The following is a 22,912-nucleotide window of genomic DNA, read 5'->3' as shown; positions in this document are numbered from 1 at the left end:
TGGGTTAAGAATCGCCAAGATCACACACCGAGTGAGAGTGTCTATCAAAGAGAGTCGCCACTGGGGTGTAAAACCCCACAATCAATGATTACAACAGTGTGAGCGCAAGAGAGGATGATGAGAATAAAACCAAAACACTGGAGTAAGGCATGGGGGCTCTTTCTTTTCATCATCTTTTCATTTCACATCTAATCTAGGTAAATGGCTCTCAGCGTGGCTAAAACACAAACATCATGACCATTGTTTAAAATAACACAGAAGAGGATGGAATGCGTCTCCACTGCGTTTATTTACAGTGCCTTTACAAAGATGATCTGAAACAAGAATTCCTCTTAACAAATGGACATGATTACCTTTCTGTAATAGCGCAATAGAGTCTTTTGTCCAGAATTTGTTTTCATATCACATCAGTGGTTTGTCCATTTGAACCCAGACTGCAGCCATTAAATCAGAGAGCTTTTTGTGATGAGTGCTGTGAAACACATGATCTGGAAGCCAGCGTTATTGTGGGTAAGATTACCTCTGAAGGGGAAAGCCTTGTATTGAAGCTTTGGCAAACAGAACAAATGTGGTTTGTCAGCCAATGGAGTGATTAGGGTGGGCAATCAATGTGTAGCATATGGACAATTCAATGTAAGAAAGTGCCAATACTCGTCAATGAGAATGGCACTATTAACCTTGTAATGACGTTTATTGATGCACTGTCATCCATAGCCATTTAATTACTGATATTTGAAAGTCACTGCAATCTAATTCTGCCACTCTGATAAAGTACTTGCCATATGCTTCAGGTCAATCAATCATGACTATATATATATATATATATATATATATATATATATATATATATATATATAAAGAGTTCAGATTCAGCATTTTCCTTATCACAAACACAACAGCAATCTGGTAGTTTTTTTTTTTTGGGCTGCTTTGACTTTTTTGGGGTTAACTATTATGATATCCTGATTGCAACAAAGAAATACTGGGAAATCTCTGTAGACTGATGGCCTTTCATTCCATTCAGCCTTAAAATGACACCAGCTCTAAAGTGCTGTTGGTGAATTAATAACGGTTTCTGCTGTTCTGACGTCAGCTGCTGAAGTGAATGAGCAGTGGAAGAAAGTAGTTCCTCATACAAAAGGATTTTAAGACTCTTTGTGTTTGATTTTCTTTTTTTTATACACAATTATACCGTCACACTGTTGTATAAATGCACTATCACACTTATGGCAGTGTGAGGTAGCTGCATATCATCAATGATGACATGAAAATGTTTTTCACTTTTTTCAAGTATTATTCCACTTGTACTATAGCCCCTTCAGTTCTCTTGACATAAAGGGCAAATTCTCAAACAATGCAATTGATATTCAAAACTATGCACATTCCCTCTCCCCGGGCTAGTGCTCATAGTATAAATGGCACAGGTGAGTTAATTAATAAATGTTGTTTTAATTAAATCAGTCAGGGATCCAACTGTCCACAGATTACTGTTTCCTATAATTAAGTAATTAGACCTGGCATTTTTTGAACACTTGCAAGGAAGAGGATGTTATGCACAGAGCGGCGGCACAAATAGAAACTCCCCCCTAAAGCAGGAACTGGACCTCCCCCGCAGACTCGGTCAATTGATTAATGTGAATTTGTTGCTGGTACTGCTGTCTTTCAGTTTCGAGAAGCAGCGCTTGTGCCAATCAGGCATGAAATGTAATTAGAAAGTTCACTCTGTGCAGTGCTTAGGTGGATGTGGAGTCAACATGAATCTCGAGAAACTTTCTTCCTGGTGGACATCAGACTTGAATTACCATATCTTCCGCTGGTCAATTTTTTAACATCGAAGCCATAAAAATGCATGAAGGAAAAAAATGTCATTAATAAGGAGTGGGCCATTCAATCTTTTTTTTGTGCGTGTTTGCATTCCTTCGTCTGTAAAATGTAATTGCCAATTTATGTTAATAATGCAGAACATAATTGATGCATAATTCTGCATTAACTTAAGCCGTCTTTTGTGCTGCAGCCCTTTTTTTCTTCTTTTAAACAAAGTATGAAGTCTTTATAACTCTATGAGGGGACCAACTTTTATGACTTGGTTCTTGGCTAGTGTGCAATTTCATCAACGTGTCAGGTTCCTCAAACCACAAAGTATCTTTGTCCTGAGCGCATTAGCAAGAAGTAAAGGATGTGGTCTATATTCATATTCATATATTCATATCATTCACTGTGTCCTTCCATCTCAAATGGCAGTGATTCCACTCTTCCATGTGCATTAGAGCTTTTGGTGTCTTTCTCCATTAGGGAAAAGCGTGGTAAGTGCTATAAGTGAGCAAGGTTTGTTGGAAGCGAAATATTTCTTGTTTTTTTCCAGGAAGTTCTTGTCCAGTCTATTTTCGGATGTGTAATTTATGCAAAGCTGTTCTGCGGCCCTTTGAGGGCACAGTGACATAATGCCATAAGTCACTCCTGACACTGACACTAGCTACGGGGGACTGGCCATTTTTGAGGACTGTTGAATCATTTAGAAAAAGTGTCACTTGTTTCTTATTAATTGCCCTCTTGTTTGTAGCCTGGGGCAATGACTCGCCAAGACAAATAACCCCTTCATGCTGTAAGTTGAATCCATGCCAGGTTAAACAACTAAGTACAACAAGCTCAGCACAATGCACGGATCTCTCTCTCTCTCTCTCTCTCTCTCTGCTGCAACAGAGAAATAGACATCTTAAACTACAAACCATTAAATGTCATGTAGATGCTGTGTTGGTGCTTTCAGTTCTGGGAAACGGAGAATAGGGTTTAGGTTAAGCATTGAAGAAATAAATGAATAAATGATCTTTTAATGATACACTACTAATGAATAAATACATTTAAAATATTAAATGGAAAAAATAATGTTATGGCCACTTTTGATCATTGTTTGAGTTGCTCAAGAAGTATGATGTTGGTATTATTAGAATATTTTATATTAAAAATACCATATAAATCTAACATTTAAGACCAACATAGGCTCATTCTGAAAACGTAGCCCTATATACATTTCTAGAGATCGCAGATTATGTAACCAGACGTACGTATGACTGCATTTCATCTTTAAAATGAATACTATGAGGCAAAGTGACACTGTTCCTTTAGAGCTTACCAGCTGACTGCTTACCACCATGTGGATGGCTTCCGTGCTGTTACCAGTTCGTCCAGTTACCTCGCCATGTATGTCGGCAGACTTGAGATGCAGAAAGAACTCGACCACAACAACGGGGTTCGAGCCTGGTGGAAAAATGTTGCAGAAAGCGGGTAGACAAAAACAGAAGACAAAAAATTAAATAAACAAGTAAATAACAGGGTGTGAATGTGGTAAAATCTGAAAATATGGTAAAAATCAGGCTGCCACCACTGCTTTTCTTTTTCTGGATTGCTTTTTGAAACACTGTCTATTAGGTTTATGGAATAAGGATGGTCGGTCAGTTGATTGGTCACTCAGTCATTCAGTCAGTCGACAGTGGCCTCTGGTGGATTTACACGAGAATATCAGACGCAAATGGTAAGAGAAATTTGAGATCTCAAAAAGCATAAACAGCATAATCTGGTGGATTTGTAAAAACTAAAACTCCAATAAAATATAGGTCCTGGGATGTATTTGGCCCTCTCCAGAAGTGTATATAGTGGTACGTTTTCAGAATGAGCCTGAGTTGTCTAAGACAATGTTTCTCAACCATGTTCCTGGAGGACTGCCAGCTCTGCACATTTTTCCACGTCTCCTTAATTAAACACACCTGATTCAGATTATCAACTCATTAGCAGAGACTGTAACACCTGTAATGGGTTTGACAGACAAAGGAGACATTTAAAACATGCAGTGCTGGTGGTCCTCCAAAAAATATAGTGGGAAAAAATGGTCTAAGACGCAAATGGGCGAGTAACAAAGCAACACAACATGTTAGCCAGTTTTTACTCAAGTAACATACATAATGTACTGTAGACCTTCATGAATAATAATATTTGTGAATTGTGTAGCTTGACTGGCAGTGCATTGTGCTGTAGTAGCAGAACAATCAAGGGTTCAATTCCAGAACATGCATTGGTAAAATTTGTTGTTCTCCGTGAATGAACTTGTAAAGTGGTAAAGTGTATTCTAATGTAACTAAATTTTGTGTGAAATTTAGAAATATAGGAAAAATACATGGTAATGGCTTAAGTATATATTGCATATATACTGCCAAATATAATGTCTCTATTGTGTTTATGTATTTGACTACACACAGCCACACAGCGCCGTCATTATAATTTTTTACATGCTCAAGACATCACTTTACTTTTGCCTACCACATTACATTTGATGACATATTGTGGGAATAAAATATATTTTGAAACTAAGTAAAATTTTTGTTACTGCAAAACCTACTAAATACAGCTGTATATACACTCACTGGTCACTTTATTAGGTACACCATACTAGTACCGGGTCGGTCATTTTTCCTTCAGTCTTAATCCTTCGTGGCATGATTCAACAAGGTACTGGAAATATTCCTCTGAGATTTTGGTCCATATTGACATGATAGCATCACGCAGTTGCTGCAGATTTGTCGGCTGCACATCCATGATGCAAAACTCCATTCCCCACACATCCCAAAAGGAGCTCTATTGGATTAAAGATTTGATGACTGTTGAGGCCATTTGAGTACAGTGAACACATTGTCATGTACAAGAAACCATTTATGAAATGGTGCGTTATCCGACTGGAAGTAGCCATCAGAAGATGGGTACACTGTGTTCATAAAGGGATGGACATGGACAGCAACAAAACTCAGGTAGGCTGTGGCATTGAAATGATGCTTAATTGGTACTTAAAGCCCAAAGTGTCCCAAAAAAAAATATCCCCCACACCGTTACACCACCAGCAGCAGCCTGAACCATTGATACAAGGCAGAATGGATGCATGCTTTCATGTTCTTGACATCAAAATATGGTGTCTAATTTTGGTCAGCCTGTGCGAATTGTAGCTTTAGTTCCCCTTCGGGGGGAACTTCAGCACTATAAGTGGATTTGATTGTAAAATCCACGCATTGGGAGGTTCGGTTCAGAAGCTACTCGTCTGAAAGAGTATTGAACGGGCCAATTAAGAATGAATTGGCAGCGCAAGCCTGCGCAGGTGAGCGGCATAAGCAATCAACTGAGTATATAAGCTCACCTGGCGCCAGCAGACGCTATCCTTTTCGCTTCAGAGACTTTCTGATCGAGTCGATGAGGGTTCCTCCTGCTGTGACCAGCGATTCTGAGCGAACGAGAGCATTCTCCCGGTCCAGAGTGTGTACACGCAGTGGCAGACGGTCGAGCTGGATTTCTCCCTTGCCTGGCGTTCTTTGGGTCCGGTCCTCCAGAGCGGTGCGTATAAAGTTGCAAACTTCACAGAAAGAGCAACACAGTCGTGCAGCACGTCCTTATCAGGACGGCGCTCCGACTGTGCGTTTCTGGATGCGGTGGTTTCCTGTCCTCGGATGATGGGCGCGGGCACTGCGTTACATGTCTGGGGGTCCAGCATGTTAATGCGCTGCTCGCGGGCAGTTCATGTCGTCATTGCGATGCCATGACTGTTGCGCAAGATCGCGGTTAGCCTTTGCAAAAGGGCGAACCACCCCAGTTGTCCCCTGCTCTGCAGCGGGCACTCGGGCAGATCTGAGGGTTTCAGCGAGAGATAATCCGTCGCCCACGGGCCCGCGGACCTCCCGCTCCTCTAAGCGCTCCATCCAAGCTTCGGGCGGGGGAAGCGATCCGTCTAACTGATGGTAGCCCTTACGCCCGATGACACCGGAGACCAGATGTCCACCGCGGCATCGGAGGGTGGGCTTTCATTGTCCGATGATGATCCAGACCCGCTCGCCCCCTTCGGGCTGGTGAGCGCTGTCACTACGGATCCTGAAACGGACATGTTAGCCGTGCTTTCCCGGGCTGCTTCGGCCGTGGGTTGGAGATGGTTTATCCCCCAGCTCCGCGGCCGGACCGACTAGAGGGGCGTTCCCTTCTTCCCGGAGGTGCACAGTAGGCTCACGCGGTCTTGTAAAGCACTTTTTTCTGCTCGTGCTGCGTGTTCCTCCACCCTAACCACTCTTGACGGTGAAACAGCCAGGGGGTATGTGGCGATTCCTCAGGTTGAGTGCGCGATGGCGGTAAATCCGCGCGGCGCCTCTTCTTGGCGGGGTCCGCCTCGTCTCCCATCCAAAGCCTGTAAGTTATCTACCTCCCTCGGAGCTAGAGCTTACATAGCTGCGGGCCAGGCTGCTTCCGCCTTGCATGCGATAGCCACCTACCAGCGCTACCAAGCGCAGGCGCTGGCCGAGCAGCACGAGGGTGGGTCCAACCCAGGCTTACGAGCTTCGCACCGCCGCCGACTTAGCTCTTCGGACTACTGAGTCCGCTGCGTGTGCGTTGGGGAGGACGATGTCCACATTAGTGGTCCAGGAGCGCCACCCCTGGCTGATATGCGCAAAGTCGACAAAGTCCGCTTTCTTGACTTCCCCATATCCCCAGCCAGGTTCGGCGACACTGTCTGTGAATTCACCCAGGAATTCAAGGCGGTGAGAGAGCAGTTGGTGGGTGATGTCTTATCGGCGGTCCGTAGCCCGCTCCGCCCGCCGTGCCATTCATACCTGCTCCTCGCCGAAGGCGCCCGCCTACGAGAGCTGCTCCGCCCCCGCACACGCCTCCGGCGAAGCGAGTGCGTCGGGCACCTCGGAAGCAGGCAGCCCCCCTGCCCAGAACGCCGCTAAGTCCGGCAACGGACCGCGAAGCGCCCCTGGGACAGGCCATCTGGAGAAGAGGGAACTTGCTCTTTCCCCGCTGGAGGGCGGGGCCCCATTTCCAACGGCACTTTTTACTGCCATGAAAACATTATGAAAGGGCACTTTTCACTTCCCCATATGTGACAGCCCGAAATCTGCCAGTCTGGGACGCTATGCTTTCTAGCTTGCAGATTCGGTGCGTTTCGCCAGTGGCTCACGAGCGCTGGGAGGACGGTCTCCTTTCTCCCACCCCTCGAGCCTCCCCTCCGGAGCTCGGGTTTGGAGTGAGAGCAAATATCTCACCTCCAGCTTTTCCGTGGGACCCGCGAGCTTCCCGGATCAGCACACCCACTCCGCGCTGCCCCACTGCTGGTACGTCAGCGATTGTAGCGATGAGTCCATTAGCGGGAGCTCTGCCTGCCTGGTTAGCGCGGGCCAGCTCTTCGCGGTGGCTCATACGCACAATCAGACTCGGCTATGCGATTCAGTTCGCGAAACGGCCCCCCAAGTCACGGGTGTGTATTCACCAGGGTCAGCCCCCTGTCCGCCCCTGTCTTGCGAGAGGAGATTGCTGTCCTCCTGGCGAAGGATGCAATCGAGCCGCTCCCTCCAGCCGAGATGGAGAGCGGGTTTTACAGCCCACGCTTCATCGTGCCCAAAAAGAGCGGTGGGTCACGGCCAATCCTAGATCTGCGCGTTTTGAACCGCTGTCTGCACAAGCTGCCGTTCAGAATGCTCACGCAGAAGCGCATCCTCCGGTGCGTTCGTCCTCTGGGTTGGTCTGCAGCATTAGACCTGATGGACGCGTATTTCCATGTCTCCACTCTTCCTCGCCACCGACAGTTTCTACGGTTTGCGTTTGAAGGTCGAGCTTGGCAATACAAAGCCCTCCCCTTCGGGCTCTCTCTGTCTCCGCGGGTCCTCACCAAGCCCGCGGAGGGTGCCTCAGCGCCCCTTCGGCTCGCGGGCATCTGCATACTCAATTTCTTTACGACTGGCTGATTTTTGCCCTCTCTCGGAGCAGTTGATTATGCACAGAGACAAAGTGCTCTGGCACTTCCACCTGTGGGGGTTTCAGGTCAACCGAGAAAAGAGCAAACTCGCCCCCGTGCAGAGGATCTCTTCTCTCGGGCTGGAGCTGGACTCGGTCACCATGGTAGCGCGCCTCTCCGGAGAGCGCGCTCAGCTGATGCTGTACTGTCTGAGAGACCTCGACAGTAAAATAGTGGTCCCACTGAAACTATTTCAGAGGCTCCTGGGGCATATGGCATCCGCAGCCGCTTCATGCCGCTCGGATTATTCTATATGAGACCACTTCAGCACTGGCTTCACGATCGAGTCCCCAGACGCGCATGGCACGCGCGCGCACACCGAGTCTCTGTTACTGCGCTGTGTCGCCGCGCCCTCAGCCCTTGGAGCGACCCCTCGTTCCTACAGGCCTGGGTGTCTCTAGAACAGGCGTCCAGTCTTGTTGTCGTTTCAGCAGACACTTCCAACACGGGCTGGGGGGCTGTGCGTTGCGGGCATGCGGCTGCGGACCTGTGGAAAGGTACCCAGTTGCATTGGCATATCGCCTGGAGCTGTTGGCAGTGTTCCTCGCTCTCCACTGTTTTTTCCGGTGCTGGAGCGGCAACACGTGCTGGTCAGGATGGACAGTACGGCGGCGGTGGCGTATATCAGCCGTATAGGGGGTATGCGCTCTCGCCGCATGTCTCAGCTCGCCCGCCGTCTGCTCCTCTGGAGTCATCCGCGGCTGAAATCGCTGCACGCCATTCATATTCAGGCAAGCTCAACCGTGCAGCCGATGCGCTCTCACGGCAGCTTTGCGTCCTGGAGAATGGAGACTCCACCCCGAGTCTGTTCAGCTGATATGGGCGCGATTCGGGGAAGCCCAGATCGATCTGTTGCTTCCCCCGAGATCGCTCATTGCCAGTTGTTTTTTTCCTGACCGAGTGCTCTCGGCACGGATGCACTGGCTTACAGCTGGCCTCGGGGCACGCGCAAATACGCGTTTCCCCCAGTGAGCCTGCTCGCGCAGTTACTGTGCAAGGTCAGGGAGGACGAGGAACAGGTTGCTGGTTGCGCCCCTCTGGCTCAACCGGACCTGGATGTCAGAGCTCTCCCTCGCGATAGCCCTCCCCTGGCAGTCCCTTCGAGAGAGCACCTACTCTCTCAGGGACAGGGCACCACCTGGCACCCTCGCCGATCTTTGAAGAGATTTTTAGACGCGAGGAAGACTTAGGTAACCTCCGATTGCGGTGGCTAATACCGTCACTCGGGCTAGAGCCCCCTCCCCGAGCGCGCCTATGCCCTGACGTGGAGTCTATTCACTGAATGGTGTGTCTCTCGCTGAGAAGACCCCCGTAATTTGCCAGATCAGCGTTGTGCTTTCTTTACGCCGAGAGAAGTTGGAGAGCAGGCTGTCGCCCTCCACACTCAAGGTTACGTGGCTGCCATCTCCGCTCTTATAACGCGGTGGCTGGCAGCACCGTAGGAACGCATAACCTCATCATCCGGTTCCTCAGGGGCGTTAAGCGAATTAATCCACCCCGCCCCCTCTCATGCCCTCTTAGGATCTCGCCCTCGCTACACAAGCCGCGTCAGATCCCTTCGATCCTCGACTCAGTATTTTTCTGTCCCTGAAGACAGCTCTGCTGGTCGCGTTGATATCGATTAGAGGGTCGGGGATCCGGAGGCATTTTTCGGTCAGTGACTCGTGCCTGTAATTGGGCTGGCTTCTCTCACGTCCTGAGACCCCGCCCGCGATATGTGCCCAAGGTTCCTACCACTCCGTTTTAATACGAGGTAGTGAGCCTGCAAGCGCTGCCCTCGGAGGAGGCAGACCCAGCCCTTCTTATTGTCCAGTTCGCGTTTTGCGTATTATCCGGACCGCACTCAGAGTTTAGATCATCTGAGCAGCTCTTCGTCTGTTATAGCGGTCGGCAGCAGGGAAGTGCCGTACCGAAATAAGTTCCCACTAGATTGTGGATGCCTTTCTTTCACTATCAGAGCCGAGATGAGCCGCGTCCCCCGAGAGCGCGTGCGCACTCCACTCGGAGCTTCGCATCCTCTCGAGCGCGCGCACGCGGCGCCCCTCTAACAGACATCTGTAGAGCTGCGGGCTGGGTAACACCCAGAACATTTGCAAGGTTTTACAATCTGCGAGTGGAGCCGGTTTCCTCAAGGGTATTAGGTAACCCTTGGTGATTGAGGAAACAATTCGGTAGGGTGTTGAAACACGCTTGCTGCGCCATTTTCCCTAACACGGAGATACGTGCGCCTTTTTATCTGTCAGTAAAGTTCCCCATCAGGTGAGCCCTGCAGATTCCTCCGTGGCCCCCAGCACTGACTCAGCGGAGGAGTCACTTGCTGGCCCACTACGTTGTAGGTCTGCCCGCTGGTCAGCCCGCGTTTTGGGTAAAGGTGCCTGCTATGAGTGATCCCCACTAGGCGATCCCATATGCTTATTCCGCCACGGTTAAGTCCCCCCCCTGGGCGGACCCGTGTCTTCCCTCCCCGCTAACCACTCTTTTGCTATGCGTACTCCCCCTTTTTAGGGCTAGTCCATATGTAATTCTGCCATCTATCCCCCCTTGGGTAACGGATGGCCTCCGCAGCGTCCTCCCTATCGGGATTGCACGCTTCCCAACGTACTGTCGTATTTTCCTAGAATTATCTAGATGCTCACGACTTCCCAAAAAATATATATAAATCCGTAAAACTTCTGTTGAAGTAGGATAAATTAGGGCCAGGGACACGTTGGAGGACCGCGCCCCCCATGATGTGGGTGCGTCACGCTTGCTTGACTATCTCCTCATCGGGGGTGTTGGTAAGGTGCAGTCATTATGGCGCTTTCAATGGGCTCCCAATGCGTGGATTTTACAATCAAATCCACTTATAGTGCTGAAGTTCCCCCCGAAGGGGAACGTTCGAGGTTACTAAAGTAACCCTTCGTTCCCCGAGGAGGGGAACGGAAGCACTATACTCCGTCGCCATAATGACTGTCCCTTAGCTGTTGAAAGTCTCTTCAGCTTAAAAAGGATAGCGTCTGCTGGCGCCAGGTGAGCTTATATACTCAGTTGATTGCTTATGCCGCTCACCTGCGCAGGCTTGCGCTGCCAATTCATTCTTAATTGGCCCGTTCAATACTCTTTCAGACGAGTAGCTTCTGAACCGAACCTCCCAATGCGTGGATTTTACAATCAAATCCACTTATAGTGCTTCCGTTCCCCTCCTCGGGGAACGAAGGGTTACTTTAGTAACCTCGAACGTTTCTTGTTCTTAGTTGACAGGAGTGGCACACGATGTGGTCTTTTTTCTGCTGTTCCCCAGCCCAGCTCACTGGATATTTTCTTTTTTCAGACCATTCTCTGTAAACCCTAGAGATATTGTGGCGTGAAAATCCCAGTAGATCAGCAGCCCGTCTGGCACCATCAACCATGCCACATTTAAAGTCGCTTAAATCACCTTTCTTCCTCATTCTGATGCTCAGTTTGAACTGCAGCAGATTGTCTTGACCATGCCTGCATGCTTAAATACATTGAATTGCTGCCATATGATTGGCTGATTAGAAATTTGTGTTAACGAGCAGTTAGACAGGTGTACCTAATAAAGTGGCCGGAGAGTGTGTATCATACTTTACTGCTTGTCTGCAATGACCATTAAAGATGACAAAAACATTTGACCACACTGACAGATGAAATGCCATAAAAACAGTAAGTTATAACTTTGCAGTAAATTATGCAAGTAAATTATAAAAATAGAAAAATTATAAAAAAATGAATTAGTAAATTATAAAAAAAAGAAAATGCAAGTAAATTATAAAAATAGCAAACAAACCTAAATTAATTAACTGAAATAAAAGTTCAATAAAAAACACTAAACCTACTCATGAGAATGAGTAATAGTTTTGCTTACACCTAAAGGATTTCATTAGCGCTGAATAATCTGTATTCTATATTCTATGACATGATGTTCAGGAAAGGAGGTCAATTCTACTGACAACCCAGGTATTCTAGTGGGCCAGTCGTGTTTGTTATTGGGTTGCCCTTTAGCCAAATGTTATCTTGCACTGAAATAAATCCAATAACTTGGTGTCCTTAATAATGGGAGAAGAGACCACAAATGGCTGGAAGAGAAATCAAAATAGCTCTCCACTGCATTTATATTGGTCAGCCAATAACTCCTGTCCAACACGGACTCAAAAACCAATAAACAGACGTGTTCACTGGGACTCCGGCAACCTTTAGGAATGCCATGAGACTGCCTAAATCCTGCTATCTTACGTGAGATAACCATCCGCATCTTTGAAAAGACTGAGAGAGAGGGGAGGGTAATGAAAGGAAATGGTCAAATGCATGCATGATACAGTATTCTAATACATACAGTATGACCTAATTGATCAGCTTTGGTAGGAAATAATGGAAGTTAATTACGCAGTATGCCAGACGATGGGGGTCAAATGTTTTAAGCGAGAGCAGGCACATTTTTTGGAAGCACACTAATGGGATGTGTTTGACCTCGTGCCCTGGCACAGTGAAGGCAGATTAGGCAATGATTAGCACACTGACTGATGGTACAAGGGCATGCAATGACTGAATACTCTCTGACAGTTGCATCACCAATTATAGATAGGGTTAAAAGGGACAAAAGGGAGATATTTCTCCAAATGAAATTGAGTATGCAGAGTGAATTTTCCAAAAAATTGATGCACAATCATCAAACTACACTCATGAACCGGAATGTAAATGAACTGTCAGCCGGTTGTCAATGATTTTGTGTTTTATTGTCTCTTTAGTTGCTGTGTTGTGAAAGAGAGAGAGACTGCTTCTCTCGGATCTATTAAAAAGAGCCGCAAAGAACTGGAAATAAACGTATTCATGGACATGACTCTGAGACATATTGGAAGCATGAAGTTTTGATTTTTTTACTGTCACTCAAATTGTCCCAATAAATCTGTCTGCGTGACATCTTTGTTTATCTGGAAACAAAAATGAAAGACGGACATATTCCTGTCCATCATGTGCTCTAAAGGGAAATCTCTCTCTCTATCTTTCTCTCTTTTTTTTTTTTTTTTTGGCAACGTCACTTCTGTTCTGAGGGGTTATATCCCCAATCATACAGGGAGATAAGTAAATAAAGTTGTCTTGACATTTTGTAACAACTGTGACAAGAATTCCTCTGTACACGCTGACATTTTGAGTCCATGACTGATGATTGCAGATAAGGAACAAGAAAGGGATAAGGTCATTCTCAAGCCAGACCAAATGAATATTTTATTGTCGTCTGTGCATATTTTAATAACACATTTATCTATCTATGTATCTATCTATCTATCTGAAGTACTCTGTAAGTACTCTTTACTTGCATTTAATTAGCTTCATTTGCATATAGTCATTTTTAAGATTTAATTTGATGCAGACCCTAAAATGGCATATTACATCTTTGAACTACATTCTTAAATTAAGCTTTTCTTCTTATTATTTTTTAATTATTATTATTATTATTATTATTATTATTATTGGCATCTGTGGTTCCTTAATTGGGGGAGATCTATTGCACAGACAGTTGATGCATAACAAGTTATTCACATTATTTAAATTGTTCTTTAAAATCATTAATTCATTTATTTTTCTTCCGCTTAGTCCTTTATTTATCAGGAGTGGTCACAGTGGAATGAACCACCATTAATTCCAGTATAATGTTTAACAGCGGATACTTTTCTGCAACCCAGTACTGGGAAACACCCATAAACTTCTACATTCAGACACACACTCATACACTACGGCCAACTTTGTTTACCCAATTCACCTATAGCGCATGTCTTTGGACTGTGGGGGAAACCGAAACACCTGGATGAAACCCACACGAATATGGGGAGAACACACAAAAATGCCAACTGGACCAGTCAGAACTTGAACTAGCGACCTTCTTGCTTTGAAGTGATAGTGCTAACACTGGGCCACCTTGCCGCATTGTTTTTTACAATAAGAAAAAGAAATGGTTCCTTTAAGAACCAATCATTGAAAGCTTCTTTGAGAAACTTCTTTATGGCCTAACGTGCGTTTAAAACAGAGGTGCCCAAAGTAGGGCCTGTGGGCCACAGTTGGCCCATGGTAACCTTTGGTTTGTCCCGCCATCTCTGTAAAGAGAGGGAGAATGATAGGGAGTTGATTAGGGTGAATGCCTTAGGTTAAAATTCCAATTGAACCTAACCTTTTGTTTCTTTGTTTAATTGAAGAGCTCCAAAAATGCCAACTAAAAATAGATATTGTAAATGAATCAGACTTTTACAATGTCAATACTGACACTCGACAGATAGAGGACAGTGCACAAGACATCAACAAGCAAATCAAGACAAAGACAAGAACAGCTTGACTAGTGTACTCAGCATTGATCTCCTTTGTATTATAAATTGAATTGTTTATGTTTTTACTATAATAAGTTCATTAGAAAATGTTAAAAATTATACTGTGTCATTAATTAATATGTTTTAAACCAATGTTTTCAAGTTATTTTTAAATATTAGCAAATAAATTTGAAAATTACCCATGGCAAATTTATTGTAATACAGTTTGGTATATTCAACTTCCCTTTATACCAAAAAAATTTGGGCACCCCTGCTTTAAAGTATTTAGGTATATGAGTGTAAATAAATAAATTCATTTATTAACAAAATTGTTGACGTAAAATAAGGGTGCTTAACTGTGAACCATAGTACCATAAATTTGCATGTGTAATTTCCTAAATTTTTTGCTAATATTTGAAAATAACTAGAAAATGTTGCTTTAAAACATATTAATGACGCAGTATTATTTTTAGCATTTTATAATGAACTTATTATAGTAAAAACATAAACAATCCCATTCATAACTCAATGGAGATCAATGCTGAATACACTAATCGAGCTGCTCCTGTCAAATGTCAGTATTTACATTGTAAAAGTCTGATTTATTTGCAACATTTATTTTCAGTTGGCTTTTTGTAGCTCCTCAATTAAACAAAGAAACAAAAGGATACGTTAAATTGGAAATGACAATCTTTGTCAAAGGCATTCGCCTTTAATCGACTCCCTATCATTCTCCCTCTCTTTTTAAATAGGATGGCGGCATCTCTGATGTAGATCATCTACTATATGCAGATTGTCTATAGAAATATGAACGTATGGCGTTTAAAAGAAACTTAAGTGTTGTTTTTATAAATTGTTTATCTGTTAAATCAAAATATATCAAATGTTCAATATGCAGTTTGCTGCTCATTTTACAGCACCGAACTAACTCCAGCTCATGTCCACCGTAGACTGGAGATTTAGCTGTGGCCCATCAAGGCATTCACTACTTTGTCGCCTCATTTATATTTTAAGAACTATCAGAAGATTGATGACTCATTCCTTTCTCACAGCGCTCCACTTCAAAAAATTTGCATAATTTGCATCGGTTTTTATCACCTATGTCTGTCTTCCTTTGAAAAGGGAAGCGCAAAGAGAGCGCAGAGAGTCCTGCCACACTGGGGAAAACCCCTCAGTAAATAGACTGATGGTAATTAGAGCTGGAGACATTCTTTTTTTCTTGATGAGAGAACAGAGTGTGCTGGAAAATGATGCCACAGGCTTTCAGAAGAGCTACTGTATATGAAGAGGACCAGTCAAATGCATTAAAGCAGAAAGGGGCATTGGGCTGAATGAAATTGCATGGTGTAAATCACACGGTGTCATTCCAATAATGATTTATTGCTTAGAGATTTTTTTTATTCCCATTATATTTTTCTACTCCACCTCTCAGCTATTTATGTCTCCACACCAATTAAACTCTTACTCTTTGTGAAGGAACAAGGGAGACATTTAAAAAGTCCAGACAGCACTGGCAGGAATTAAGAACTACAGAATGGACGCACTGATGTTTTATGCTTGTGAAGGAACTCGTTTAGAAATTCATTGAGAAAACTGGTTATCAAAGTCTGTCAGGGTTAAGCATAAGGCAATCATTGTTTAGTGATCACTATTCACTTTAGTCGTTAGCCTTTAATCCCAGCATACAAATTAACCAATCAATCAATGGTGGCCAATTTGACAAATGTCATTTGGGGAACAAACATACAGAAAAGTAGATTCAAATAAAATGTCAACACTCAGGTTTTTAAATCAAATTTCAACATTGTCGATTAATCTTAACAACCCAAATCAGAAAAAGTTGGGACTGTATAGAAAATGCAAATAATAAAAGAAAGTAGTGATTTCTAAATTTTCTTTGATTTGTATTTCATTGCAGACAATACAACAATTATTAAATGTGTTCCTCATGATTTTTATAATAATAATAATAATAATAATAATAATCATAATAATAATAATAATAATAATAATAATAATAATAATAATGCTGTTGTTGTTGTTATTATTATTATTATTATTATTATTATTATTATTATTATTATTATTATTATTATTATTATTATCATTGTTATTATTATTAAACATGTATTCTAATTTTGGTTCTTGCTACACATTTCAAAAAAGTTGGAACAGGAGGAATTTAGGGCTAGTATTCAGGTAAATTTGTTAAATAATGACTTGATTGGACACAGGTGATGTCAACAGGTGATTGTAATTATGATTCAGTACAAAAGCAACACCCAAGAAAGGCCTAGTCCTTTAGGAACAAACATGGGCTGAGGATTGCCAGTTCGCCAACAAATGTTAGAAAATTATTGAAATGTTTAAAAACAATATTCCCTTAAAGAAAGAAAGAAAACATTTGGATATTTCCCCTTCAACAGTGCAGAACATAATTAAAGGATTCAATGAATCTGGAGGAATTTCAGTGCATAAAGGACAAGGACGTAAGCCTAAGATGAACAACCATGATCTCTGATCCCTCAGGCGGCACTGCATAAAGAATTGTCATTCATCTATAAGCACTATCACTAAATGGGCTCAGGACTACTTTGGCAAACCTTTGTTAATTACCACAATTTATAGTTACATACACAAAAGCCAGGGTCTGTCATGGTCAAGTGCCCTTTGCAAAGGTAACTTGCACTTCTGTGATGGCACCATTAATGCTGAAAAGCGTATTAAGATTTCGGAGCACAAGATGCTGCCTTCTTTTCTCGGGCCCATGCATATTTTAACAAGACGATGCAAAACCACATTCTGCACACATTACAAAGTCCTGGCTGCAGAGGAAGAGGATACAGGTACTTGACTGGCCGGCCTGCAATCCTAACCTGTCTACAATAGAGAATGTGATGTGTGGTGCAGTCTGAAGCACAAAATGCAACTACAAAGACCTCGTACTGTTGCCCACCTTAATGATTGCAAGAAGAATGGGACAAAATTACACATGAAACACTTCTTCACTTGGTGTTGTGAAAAGGAATGGCAACATTACAAAGTGGTAAATATTTTACCATTGATTTTTTTAAAATGTTGCAAGAACCAAAATTGGAATATGTTTTATTTAAAAATAAATAAATAAACAATAATAATAATAATAACAATAATAATAATAATTATATATATATATATATATATATATATATATATATATATATAGAGAGAGAGAGAGAGAGAGAGAGAGAGAGAGAGAGATCATGAGGAACACCCTAAATAATGTTTGTGAAATACAATCAAACGACAAGTCAAAGTAAATTTAGAAATCACTACTTTTTTTATTTGTGTTTTGTGTGTGTGTGTGTGTGTGTGTGTGTGTGTGTGTGTGTGTGTGTGTGTGTGTGTGTGTGTGTGTGTGTGTGTGTGTGTGTGTTTTCCTTTCCCAACTTTTTCTGATTTGGCGTTGTACATAATTGTATGCGTAATACTGAGTTTAAAGTACATTTTACACTCTCTGTATTAGTAAGGTTTAGTCAAGCAGTGTAAAAAGTAAAATTGCCAAAAACTAAAATATGTCCAGTTTTTAACAGATTGAACCTTTCGGTTAGAAGCTGACTGGCCTTTTTTGAAATTGTCTCTATTGGTTATAAAGGTCATTATTAATTTGTTTATCAAGGTTCATAGAGCTGGATTATTGAAATTCAATCTTTACTTATTCTCTTGTTGTTCCAGACCAATATGACATTTTCTTCAGAAAAACACAAATAAACTTTAAAAAAAACTGAGGTCTAAACTACTAAATTCATTTCACTATATTGAAAAAAAAATTAAATAAATAAGGCGATGCAGTGGTGCTGTAGCTAGTGCTGTCGCCTCACAGCAAAAAAAGGTCACTGGTTCGAGCCTCGGCTGGGTCAGTTGGCCTTTCTGTGAGGAGTTTGCATGTTCTCCCTGCGTTTGTGTGAGTTTTCTTCAGGTGCTCCGGTTTCCCCTACAGTCCAGAGATATGCGGTTCAGGTGAATTAGGTAGGCTAAATTGTTTGTAGTGTATGAGTGTGTAAAGATGTTTCCCAGAGATGGGTTGCTGCAGGAAGGCCATTCGCTGCATAAAAACGTGCTAGATAAGTTAGTGGTTCATTCCGCTGTGGTTACCCCAGATTAATAAAGGGACTAAGCCGAAAAGAAAATGAATGAATGAATAAATGAATAAATAAATAAATAAACAGAAACAAGCTCTGACGTTGTACAATTAGCTTATTTTTTATCTATTACATTACATTGTATAAATATATTCAGTGTCCTTTAAGAAAAAAATACCATGAAAATAAATAAAATGAATAATAACTATTTTCATATTCTTTTAAAATATTGTAATACCTAATTTCAAATAAGAAACAATAAGAATCAAATGTGGAGTAAAAAATACACAAACCTTATATAAAAAGTTGTTTTCTCTGCATAGTATTATTGATGATGCTAACATTCCCCAAATACATTAAAAACTAAGCATATGTTGGTATGCTTTATTGCTGCTCCATTTACTGTTACCATTCCATTCAGAGAGGTCATAATAAGACACTGAGCCCAATTAGCACTAGGAGGGTGGATGACATGGCTGGAAAAGGTCAAGGAGAAAAGCTAACAGCAGCAATCCAGCCATGGTTTGCAAGTTCAGTTTGTTTGCTCTTTAAACTCTACTGGCCCATCCAATTACTGTTTTAAAATGTAGAGGATCATGGGAACACTGGCCTTGTTATATCTGAAATATGTCTGCATCATGCAAAAGAAGGTTATGTGTGTTTCTATGTATAAGCATGTGTTGTTTTAAGAGTGAAAGCACGGCAAAAATAAGTTGAGCTCATTTCACAAAAAAATCATAAAAATAATAAAAATTCTGTCCTATAAAATGAATGGCATTATATAATAACTATTTTGAAATAAATGTATTATATTGCATTCTCCTAAAATAGTACTTCAAAGAGAAGGAATAAGTTTTTTGACAGGCCTGATGTTTAGCATAGATATTATTCATTTTTAACCAGAGGCTTAACAACTGCTGTTTTACAGACTTTACATGTCTGACTAGTGTTAGCTGTTTATTTATTTGTTTCTAGACTGTTAAACAACTTTTAAACAAGGATATGAGCAGAATGTGCAGACAGTAAATGGCTGAAAATGATGCACTTCCTCCATGAATTTGTAGAGAGATTCACAAAACAATAGAATCATAGGACAAACAGAAGGAAGGAAGGAAAGATGGATAGATGGATGTATGGATGGATGTATGGATGGATGTATGGATGGATAGATGGATGAATGGATGGATGGATGGAAGGATTGGTGGTTTGATTGATTGATGGATGGATGGATGGATAGATGATGGGTGGATGGAAAAATGGATGGATTGGTGGTTAGACAAATGGATGGATGGATGAGTGGAAGGATGGATGGATGAATGAATGAATGGTCAGGTGGGTGGGTGGGCAAGTGGATGGATGGATGGATGGATGGATGAATGGATGGATTGATTGGTGGATGGGTGGATGAAGGATGTGTGAATGGATGGATAGATAAATGGATGGATGGATGGGTGGATGGATGGATGAATGGATGGATGCATGAATGGATGGATGGGTGGATGGGGGGACTGGTGGGTGGATGAGTGGAAGGATGGATGGATGGATGGATGAATGAATGGTCAGGTGGGTGGGTGGGCAAGTGGATGGATGGATGAATAGATGGATGGATTGATTGATTGGTGGATGGGTGGATGAAGGATGTGTGAATGGATGGATAGATAAATGGATGAATGGATGGATGGATGGATGGATGGATGAATGGATGGATTGATTGGTGGATGGGTGGATGAAGGATGTGTGAATGGATGGATAGATAAATGGATGGATGGATGGATGGATGGATGGGTGGATGGATGGATGGATGAATGGGTGGATGGATGGATGAATGGTCAGGTGGGTGGGTGGGCAAGTGGATGGATGGATGAATAGATGGATGGATGGATTGATTGGTGGATGGGTGGATGAAGGATGTGTGAATGGATGGATAGATAAATGGATGAATGGATGGATGGATGGATGGATGGATGGATGGATGGATGGATGGATGGATGGATTGATTGGTGGATGGGTGGATGAAGGATGTGTGAATGGATGGATAGATAAATGGATGGATGGATGGATGGATGGGTGGATGGATGGATGGGTGGATGGATGGATGAATGGATGGATGCATGAATGGATGGATGGATGGGTGGATGGGGGACTGGTGGGTGGATGAGTGGAAGGATGGATGGATGGATGAATGAATGGTCAGGTGGGTGGGTGGGCAAGTGGATGGATGGATGAATAGATGGATGGATGGATTGATTGGTGGATGGGTGGATGAAGGATGTGTGAATGGATGGATAGATAAATGGATGGATGGATGGATGGATGGATGGATGGGTGGATGAAGGATGGATGGATGGATAGATGGATGGATGGATGGATGGATGGATTGGTGGCTAGATGGATAGTTGATGTTTAAACAGTTTATTGAAATTCAGTGAAAGGATATTATATACATTATAAATTCAGTGATGGGATATTATATATAGGATATAACCTAATTATTGGGTTCTGCTCTGGTTATATTTTAAAATACAAATACATAATTTACTGTTTTCTAAAGTTTTTTTTCTTTCTAATGTAAACTTAAACAGACACAGGTAAACATATGTAAGCAAGATGCGAAGTCTCCATTTTGAGATATTTTTGATACAAGTTCAATAGCGCTTTATGAAAAAGTCCAGTGCAATAATTTCTCCTGCTCATCAGTGTCAATTGTCACAATTGCTTGCTGGCGAAACCAATTCTCTTTATGCTAAACCTTCCCATTTCACAGTGCTTGATTCGGCCTTCGTGGACTTAGAAGGGCACACCTTGAAGTCTGAATTGGGACAAAGCTTATGTTTGGCCCTCATCAATCTCAGAGTGATGTCTCAAAGCCCTTTAGATTAGACTTGCCATACTTTTAGAGCAACCGCTAATCTGTGTCACCTTTCAAAAGAGACATGGAGGAAACTAAACGCAAACGATGTGCTTCTGTGTATTCTGGGGACATTTGTGAATGTCTCTGCTGTTGTATCAGGCAGAGCTGTTATCAGTGGGGCTCATAGGATGTTTATTTTTAACCTACAGTAGATGAAGGACGGTGGGGGATCTAACATTGTGGCAGCAGTCGGAGAGCTTTGTTGGAGTAAGTGTGTATTATCTTAGGTGACACGTTTGTCTTTGAGTTATCACTGCATTCAGAAAACGATATCAATGCCATAAGGGGTGATTTTAAACATTCGTTTTCAACACCACACTATCTTGTATATGTTTAGACAGGGTCTCACAATGATGGTGACACTCAGAGTTCATCCATACATGCATATTGACATATGTTCCTCTTTGAAACTCCTATAGCAAATTCAATTTTACACACCGGGACTTCTTTGTATTATTTCAGAGTGCCCCGTTTCCATAAAGATGTCCCAGGTTTTATTTCCCAGTAAATACAATGTGCTACTGTGCGCAGCATATTGATCCATCAAATAAATTTGCAGCTATTGTGTAGCTCCTCAGATCAGTGGTCACTATGCTGAAGAGTAAATCTAGTTTACAACACCACCACCACCCCCACGAGAAAGAGCTACATTTTCTGTTGTTGTGGAAGTGCTACAGTCTCACACCTGCTCTACGGTGATTGAATATTTAATTACAGACTCGGTCACGGTTGTCTGTTAGAATGAGACGCTGTGTAATCATAGAGCTCACGGTTAACCACTGCACAGACACACCGTTCAGCTCTTGCCAATCCAAAAGGCCGCTCTCCCTGAGGCTATCAAAAATGAAAGGGAAAGAAAGGAAGGCAGACACTCATAAAAAAAGAAGTGCAAGACGGAGTGGAGCGCTTTATAATGACTGATCAAGTCTAAAGTAGTTCAATGGTCAGATCATTGTCTCTAAAAAGGCTCTTTTTGTGGTCATTAGGTTTAGACCTGCCTAATTCTCCTGAGGTATGGCAGCACGATTGCGTATTCCTCCCACTTTTAGTAGAAATGGTAATGAGATTTGTTCTCACTTTTTTGGTTCTCATCTTTAATGCCCACGGATAAACCTATGTCCAACAACAGGTCTCTTTCATCATACTTTCACAGCTCCTTTGGCTCTATTTCCTTCAACAGCAGAAGATACCAGATTTTGTTGTGCTTACTCTAACAACACAATATCAAAATAAGTCACTGTGTGTGATGTTGGTTAACCTTTTGTCTGTCTATTGCAGAGATGCCCATAAATAGGGCACGCAGGCCAAAGTTGGTCCATGGTGACCTTTAATTTGGCCCGCCATCTCATAATACAGTCGTTTAGAGATTGTAATGTCAAATTTAATGTGACATTTTATTTGTTTATTCTATTGTTAATCTACCAAAAAAGATACATCAATTTAAATGCTGTAAATTAATCAGATTTTTTTTAAATGTATACACGACAGATAGAGGATAATGCAGTGACTTTGATGAGTGAATTGGCAAAGGCAGATTCTGCTTGACTAGTGTACTCAGCACTGAACTCCACTGTGTTATACATGTAATTGTTTTTATTGAAATAAGTTATAATAAAAAAAAACTATACTGCATTAGTTAATACAATTCAAAGTAATGTTTTCTATTATGAAAACACAATATGAATTATGAAATGACACATGGCAACTATATTGTAAAATAGGTTGGTATGTGTATCTTCAGCCCACAGCTTTTAATGATATTTGGTTT

The 22,912-nt window shown here is 42.3% G+C and overlaps 1 protein-coding gene across 6 annotated transcripts in view; it reads right to left on the bottom strand.

The window, feature by feature from the left end:
* LOC147836081 (uncharacterized) overlaps positions 1-22,912 on the bottom strand; it is a 287,493-nt gene that overhangs the window by 32,070 nt on the left and 232,511 nt on the right. Inside the window, exons 4-5 of one of the 6 annotated variants that reach the window (XM_087261677.1) lie at positions 3,146-3,255; positions 1,179-2,766 (exon numbers count right to left, since the gene is read on the bottom strand). The exons of 4 other annotated variants lie outside the window; for them this stretch is intronic. In XM_087261677.1, coding sequence (XP_087117803.1) covers positions 2,761-2,766; positions 3,146-3,255 — 116 coding nt within the window. In that variant the 3' untranslated portion in view covers positions 1,179-2,760. Of the gene's footprint in view, positions 1-1,178; positions 2,767-3,130; positions 3,256-22,912 lie in introns of those variants that run through there. One more of the 6 variants, XM_087261676.1, reaches the window with a different exon arrangement.

Source organism: Danio rerio, chromosome 7 (assembly GCF_052040795.2).
Source record: "Danio rerio strain M-AB ecotype USA chromosome 7, GRCz13ab, whole genome shotgun sequence".
NCBI classification, from domain to species: domain Eukaryota; kingdom Metazoa; phylum Chordata; class Actinopteri; order Cypriniformes; family Danionidae; genus Danio; species Danio rerio.
Note: the sequence above shows the minus strand (reverse complement) of the source record. Positions and strands in the feature narration are given on the sequence as shown.